This window comes from Aegilops tauschii, chromosome 4 (genome assembly GCF_002575655.3).
Source record: "Aegilops tauschii subsp. strangulata cultivar AL8/78 chromosome 4, Aet v6.0, whole genome shotgun sequence".
NCBI lineage: Eukaryota > Viridiplantae > Streptophyta > Magnoliopsida > Poales > Poaceae > Aegilops > Aegilops tauschii.
In genome coordinates, this window is record NC_053038.3 from 408,210,561 (window position 1) to 408,217,942 (window position 7,382).

At 52.0% G+C, this 7,382-nt stretch overlaps 1 protein-coding gene across 2 annotated transcripts; it reads left to right on the forward strand.

Moving 5' to 3' along the window:
* Positions 1 to 1,461: 1,461 nt before the first annotated feature.
* Positions 1,462 to 5,893, forward strand: LOC109733274 (uncharacterized). Of its 2 annotated transcripts, none has more exons than XM_020292466.4 (12): positions 1,462 to 1,736; positions 1,835 to 1,953; positions 2,037 to 2,158; positions 2,447 to 2,530; positions 3,013 to 3,129; positions 3,291 to 3,734; positions 3,838 to 4,235; positions 4,342 to 4,441; positions 4,541 to 4,597; positions 4,694 to 4,780; positions 4,891 to 5,019; positions 5,146 to 5,893. In XM_020292466.4, the coding sequence occupies exons 3-12, from the start codon at positions 2,099 to 2,101 to the stop codon at positions 5,524 to 5,526; spliced, it is 1,857 nt and encodes a 618-aa protein (XP_020148055.1). In that variant the 5' UTR covers positions 1,462 to 1,736; positions 1,835 to 1,953; positions 2,037 to 2,098; the 3' UTR covers positions 5,527 to 5,893. The 2 variants fall into 2 exon arrangements, with proteins under 2 accessions (XP_020148055.1, XP_020148056.1); XM_020292467.4 differs by having other exon boundaries at positions 1,842 to 1,953; positions 5,146 to 5,744.
* The last annotated feature ends 1,489 nt before the right edge of the window (positions 5,894 to 7,382 follow it).

Consider the following 7,382-nt stretch of genomic DNA (forward strand, 5'->3'; position numbering starts at 1 on the left):
AGGCCCTGTGGTATACGATGACTGGCTGCAGGTTGCCCATTCGGCGATCTCTCGTGGCGCCAGCCGTGCCTGGTTTTGTCCTACTGAGTTCTCCGTCAGAGTTGGAGTTGCGCTGTTTGGCCGCAGGAGGCTGAGGTTTTGGCATAGATCTTCATGCAGCTTCACGCGTCCGCTACAGTGTGGGTTGAGTCAACGATCGCCTGCGGCGAAGTGGGAGTCGTTTGCTCAGAGTGTAGGGATGGCGATGACGCCTTTAGGGGAGGAATGATGACGATGACGCCTGCGTGCGGTCTCGTCGAGGCCCTCTTTGGAGTGGTGTGCGTGGGGCTTTCTATGTGTGCCGCTCAGCGGTTGTGAGGGTTTTAGCCCGGTTCTCCATGATTAACTGGGCAATCTGGTTTTCGCTCGGTTTTTCCTAATTAACCGAGCAACTCTCTTCTGCTTAATTAATTGATGAGGCGAAACTTTTTGCTCCGTTTAAAAAAAAGAGATTGGTCTAGCTAGCAGGACATGGTCCCGGTCGCTGTGGATATCTTGTGAGACTGACAAGGGCTCAGTTTACTACTAGACAGTACTATACATACATGTGGTGAGCGTGTCACATGACCTGCCAAAGTTGTTTCTCACGGAGGTCAAGCAGCAGCAACCGCAGCAGAGGCAGCGCATCAGGGCAAAAGGAGCGCCTGTTTCGAGGTGAAAAGAGGACAGATTCACCGCAGTCAACAGTGGACGTGTGCCTGTGCCTGCCCATTTCCTTGGCCGCTTTCTCCGGGGTTTTGGACTCGTGGGCTCTTGCTCCCTCCCTCCCTCTCTCTGCGATCTCCACCGTCCACGCTCTCTGCTCGCTCGTGTCTGGTGCGTAGACACATAGGACGACTTCCATCAATTGCCTCGGCAGTGAGCAGCGTAGCGTAGCGTAGCAGAGTCTTCACATTCACAGGCAGGTCAAAGAACGGAGCCATGCATGTTACTGTGCCTGCCTGCATGCTGACTTGCTGCGCTGTTTTTTTACCTCCCCTGCCATATCAGCTCATCATTACCGTCCAGGGCTTCAGGCAAAACCTGCATAATGCGTATGAAAATGCAACCGATACCATCCTTTTCACCGAGAGCAAGCAAAAGTCTTGAGCTATTAGATAACCCAAGCTAAGTGGCGCATGATTAAGGTAATAGGAAGGATTCAGTTAAATTAACCCATCAGCATGTGATCTGAACATCTGACGTAACAAGAGAGTAAAAGGGCGAGCAGCCTTGCACGGAGCAACATAGCATGTGGGGATAAGTAAAGAAAGGGTTTCCAGATCTGGATAGAAGAGAGTCGCCCGCCCGGAGGCCTCACCTCACCTCACCTCTAGTCCAGTAATAATAATAATAAAAACTTTGCATAGAAAAGGAGTGAAGTTGGTAAGTTTTTGGTCAGGCATAAATATACATCAACACCATAAACAAAGCATCGGAACAGCCTGACAGAGCAGAGGACCGATCGGAATAGGCGTACGATTCTCATAGGAGCAGTGGAGGTACCCTCTCTAGCACTTACCCGCACCTCCCTCAAGTTCATCCGTCGCCCTCATGCTCCACGCACACGGCCACCGAGAGAAGAGGAAGCAGCTCCGGGACAAGGGAAGGGAGACATTCAGAAGGCAGCCCAGCCCAGTGGTTTCGTTGGTTAGGTGATCGACTCCTCGGCAACAACTCCGATAAATCCCGCCCCTTGTGCACGATTTTTGTGTAAGGTGAGATTCCTCTCCCTCTCCATTATAGGAGAGCGTCTCTCATTACCCGCCTCTCTTTCCTGTGGGTTTCTGGCCTGTGTGTGATACACTGGCTGCAGATTTCAGGTTTTAGCTTGGCTGGGTTCACCTGTGGGATCAGGCCGGAGGAGAGGAGCCATTCTTGAGCTCAGCTGCTGCAGTGGACTGGCTCAGCAATGAATCGCAGCTGCTCCAAGAGGTTCGCACCATGCTTGCGGTTTCTTTTACAGCATGCTGTTTGGATTCTGGACTGGTCTCATGATATGGTTCTGCATTTCTTAGGTAGAAGAAGCACTTGTCGGCGAACTCAAATCGGCGGTGGTTTTGTTCTAGTAGGAGAAATAATGCTCGGAATGGAGAGCGTGGATTCGCCGTCCCCGAGGTGCCATGCTCAGCATCAACAGGTAAATTGGCAGTTGCAGAGATAAAATGGCGCCATTGTTTTTTCTCTTAATATGCATATAAGCAGAGTCAGTTTTGCTGTTAGATTGATTGTCGCAGCAGATAATCCAGGGATATTTTTCTCTTATCATTTTTCCATCCTGTAGAAAATCCCCATCTCTGAACCAGTTTGTTTTGTCAAGGATCAAAACCGTCTTGGTTACTGTATTTGATAAATGCCTTGGGGTGTATGTGTTTTTACTGCAAATATCTCATATTTTCTGTGTTTTTTTTTCTTTCTCTTTTGCAAGAATGCCGGCGGACCGAAGGATTATAACAGCACCAGTAAAAGGCAGCCGCACAGCACTGAGATTCCATGCTCTTTGGTACAAGAGGTAAATGATTGAAATCAACAAAAATCCCATTTTGGCTCACTACCATATTTCAATGGCATATGGCCCATGTCAGACCTCTCTTATTAATTGCTTTCAACTTACTTGATTGTTTCTTAGTTGCTCGTGATTCTGACTTGTCCCTCTTCTCTTAAATGCCATATCCATGGACTAATTTGGCCAATTATACGAATTTCTGCAGGAAAATGCCAATTATCTGAATTTTGAGATTCAGTTCATGTTCATCACTTGTCCATCGTTGGTACAATATTACATGAAAAAGCTACTCAGTTGCCCTGTGTAAAAAACAAAAAAATGAATTCCAAATTTGAGAAATTTAAGGGGTAGGGTAGGCATTGTTGCCCGCAACAATATCGTTATCCCAGTACGGTATAGGACCAGAGAATCAGTCGGACTGTATGTTTGTTGACATATGGTGGTACTTCAATTCGGTTCTGATACTCATGATGATGTTGCTTCTGCAGGTCCAACACCTCGAGAAGCGACTAAATGATCAGTTTGCCATGCGGCGTGCTCTAGAGAAAGCATTAGGTCACAAGCCCTGTGCCATCAATTTATCGAGAGACTGCTACCTTCCAAAGGTAATTCTTTTTCCTGATGTAGCGATGCCGGAAGAATCAGAAAATTCAGATTTAAAACACATCATCTTCAGGAATGTTGTATGCTATGCACATCTTTTTTGGAGGGCTGCATGTTTGAATTCCTGATTCAAAGCAACTATGTATGTTTCATGTCATGTCAGCCTACTGAGAAGCTCATAAAGGAGATTGCGGTACTGGAGCTAGAAGTCATATGCTTGGAGCAGCATCTCCTGACACTCTACCGTCAGGCGTTTGACCAACAATTGTGCAGCACGGTTTCTGCTTGTGACTTGGAGGGGAGAAGCAGGCAATCAGCAAGGTCGTTTTCAGGCACACTCTCTGAAACTTCGGCGCACGATTTCTCAACCCCAAAGAAGCACCAATTGGTGCAGTCCAGCCGCATCGTTCAGGCACGCAGATCGACAACGGCAGCGCTTAATAGTGAGCCCGGCATTTCACGGCACAATGATAGCAAGACCGTTATCGGGCGCAGTCATTCCTCGCTCCTGCCGCGTTCCATCTGCTCGGCTAGAGTATCTCCTTCAGCGAACAATCTTGCTAGAGCTCTTAAACCATGTCATACCTCGCCTCTAACATTCGTTGAGGTACACAACGATGCCTGAATATTCATTTGTAACCTGTTTACCAGTGATCCTGGTTGCTGTAGGCCTGTTGCAATGTTGGTACTAACGTCGCTTTCATAAGCAGGAGGGCAAGTGCATGGATTCCAGTATTGTAAGCTTAGCAGATATCCTGGGTACCAGGATTGCAGATCATGTTCCTCAAACACCTAACAAGATATCCGAGGACATGATCAAATGCATTGCCGGCATATACATCAGGATCAGAGATGTCAGTGCCGTGCAACGCGCCTTCTTCCCCTCACCATGCTCGTCCTTTTCATCGGCGAGTGGGATATCTTCCAAATTTACTGGGGACATATGGAGCCCCAGATGCAGGAAAGAGAGCTTCATCGAGGCATGGCAGGACAGTTCATTCAGTTCAGGTGATTTGGGCCAGCAATGTGATTCTGTAATTGAGGTGTCTGCTCTGTGCAAGGGGGCTCAGAGGTCTGCTGATGTGAAAGACATGTTGTGTAAATACAAGTGAGTGTTTTTTTCATGCCATATCGATGTGTTTCAGTCCATACGTTGAGCAAATGATCCACATAGCTATTTGTGTTTGACAGATTGTCATGTTGTCACTCTGCAGATCACTTGTTCAGCTGCTAGAAACGGTCGATCTCGGTGGAATGAAGAACTTAGAAAAACTCGCTTTCTGGATCAATGTGCACAATGCCATGATGATGCATGTAATGCAACTAGTTTCTTAGCCTGTACTTGTATATCTGACCATATTTTCCAAATTGATGGAATGATGGACTTCAATCCTAACATTGTTATTTTTTCAGGCCCATATTGAATACAGGATCCCGCAGAGTAACAGCAAGAGAATGCTGCTTACTAAGGTCGTAGCCCACATCGAACCGGAACCTGTTTATATACAACAGCACCTACTCATCCCCTCTCAAAATTTTAACCTGGCAAACATTTTTGCACCACAGGTATCCTACATCATCAGTGGGCAGAGAGTGAACGCGGAGTTGATAGAGTACCAGATCTTGTGCTGCCGGGTGCACTCTTCTGGACAGGTCCAGAATTCGACCCCCTCTTCTCAATTTCTGAACTCCATTTTCTTTTGCTAGTTGGCATTGCAAATAATGGTTCTGATTTGCTCTGCTTCCCTTTTCAAATTCTGCAGTGGTTCAGGCTGCTCCTGTACCCGAGATGGAAGCCCAGAGACAAGGATGAGCTGCAGGGGTTCGCCGTCGACCGGCCCGAGCCTCTGGTGCACTTCGCGCTCTCCTCCGGAAGCCACTCGGATCCAGTGGTACGTACGCGCGGATCACCGACGCAATCCGACACCTGTAGCTCCAATAATTTATGTTCTGCAATAGCGCATGGAACTGACTGACGGATCGTCTCGTCTTGATCTGTGCCCTCCGTCACTCGTCAGGTGCGGCTGTACAGCCCGAAGCGGCTGTTCCAGCAGCTGGAGGCGGCCAAGGAGGAGTTCATCCGGGGCAACGTGGGCGTGCGCGGGTCGGGGCGCGGCAGGAGCAGGGTGATCCTACCCAAGGTGCTGGAGTCGTACGCGAGGGACGCCGGGCTGGCCGCGCAGGAGCTGCTGCGCGTGGTGGAGCCGTGCCTCCCGGAGGGCCTCCGGGCGGCGGTGCGGCAGCAGGGGAGGCCGCGCGGCGGCGGCGGCGGCGTGGAGTGGAGGCCCCACAACATGACCTTCAGGTACGCGCTGGCGCGGGAGCTGGTGCCGGTGGGGTCCCCCGCCGGCGTGCAACAGGCGGTGACGCCTTCGGTTGCACGATCCCATGAGCCATGATGGTGATGATGGTGATGGCATGGCGTGGTGCTTGGCAGCTTGCTCCGTGCAAGAGTCCAAGAGATGCAGCGGGAGATTCAGATCTGCAGTCATCTTCTGGGCGTGATCGTGTTGGATGTACAGGGAGAAGGGTGGATACGGGGCATACGGCCAAGGCACAAGGACCGCATGAGTGTCGACGTGTATATCTGTTGCGAATTTGCGATGTCATTCGTCGATACGCGCTCGCGGCTCGCACGGAGATGTACAACATGATCGGTCGGGTTCGGGTTCACGGAGAAAAATCAAGTAGCGGGGGTGCCTCTTTGCATGACTCCTCCCTGAGCTTTGGAAGGCAATGTATGCGGAAATGAAATGAGTTCCCCGATTCGCTAATCCCAGCAACCCCTCTTAATCTCGAATACGCTAAGGTAGCGTATCATTGTATTGATAGACGGAGAGAAAAAAATATAGGGATGGGAGTCATAGTCTCGTGCGCACGGATAGCGAGCCTATGAACCCAGGGGAGCAGAAGGCAGGGGTTGCTCAGCCCCAACACTTACAAGGTCAGGTTACAAAACGGTTCGAGGCGAGCCCTCGAGCTCCAGCGGCAGCCCAGGAGCGAGCTTCGTCTTTGATTGCGGCGATCAGGGAAGAGGAGGAAGGGGTAATCTTATCGAAGATGATCGCGTTCCGGTGTCGCCAAAGGGACCAAGCAATGAGGGAGGCGATAGTGGCCAGGCCACGCCTACGCGCAGCCGGGAGGAGAAGGATGGCTGCGGAGAGCCAGGCAAAGTAGCCGGTGGTGCCATCCGGCGCAGCCGTCGTTGGGGAACACCACGAGAGGATCTCGTGCCATGTGATGCGCGCGAACACGCACCCCACCAAGATATGATGGAGTGTTTCGGGTTCCTGACAGTAGAAGACACACACGGGTTCGTGTGGCAGGCCTCGCCGGGCCAGGCGGTCAGCAGACCAGCACCTGTTAAGGGATGCGAGCCAGATGAAAAATTTGACCGAGGTGGGGGCACTAGTTTCCCAGGTGAGGCGCCAAAACTCGGAGTCCGTGGAGCCATGGAATAGGGCGCTGTAGCAGGAGGAAGCAGAGTAGACGCCATTGGCGGTCCATCGCCAGCGAAGCAGGTCTGGACGCGGGGCGAGCTCGACGAGCTAGAGGCGGCGCCAGAGCCCCACATACTCAACCGCAGCCGCGGGACCGAGGGGCCCCCGGATGTCTGATATCCAGCAGCGATCAGAAAGAGCCTGGGCCACCGTGCACGATCGCCGGACACGACGAGGAACCAACGCCACCAGGGAAGGGGTGCTGTCGAGGGGGGAAGACCGTCCAGCCATGGGTCCATCCAGAAGCGGCAGGTATTACCATCACCGAGGATCCACGACGTGGATGCCCGGAAGAACTGAGTCACCTCGGGGTCGCGCGGGAGCTGGAGGTGTGTCCACGGCCGAGAGGGATCAGTAGCCTGGAGCCAAAGCCAGCGCGTCCGAAGCGAGATGCCAGTACGGTGAAAGTCGCGGATGCCAAGACCCCCCAGCTCGATCGGGCGGCATACCCGTGCCCAGCTAACTAGGCAGGAGCCGGCGCGCGCGTCCTTCCGCCCGTGCCAGAGGAAATCAGAGAGAATACGATTGGCCTGCTTCAGGATGGCGGGGGAGAGAGCCATGGCGAGGAGCATGTGGACAGGCATGGCGCTCAGGACTTGCCGAACCAGATTGAGCCGCTTGACGCGGTTGAGCAAGGCAGCCTTCCATGTAGCAAGCTTACGACCAAGCTTCTCAATCAGAGGAAGCAGGTGGGCGGTAGGCACTTTCCTGAGCGAGAGGGGGAGGCCCAGGTAGTGGATGGGGAAGGGCACCAC

Excerpts from the sequence above, each read along its gene's own strand:
- LOC109733274 (XM_020292466.4), top strand. The coding sequence starts at position 2,099 with ATGCTCGGAATGGAGAGCGTGGATTCGCCGTCCCCGAGGTGCCATGCT. Across the intron at positions 4,236-4,341 it reads GACATGTTGTGTAAATACAA|ATCACTTGTTCAGCTGCTAG; the intron begins GTGAGTGTTTTT and ends GTCACTCTGCAG. Across the intron at positions 5,020-5,145 it reads GAAGCCACTCGGATCCAGTG|GTGCGGCTGTACAGCCCGAA; the intron begins GTACGTACGCGC and ends GTCACTCGTCAG.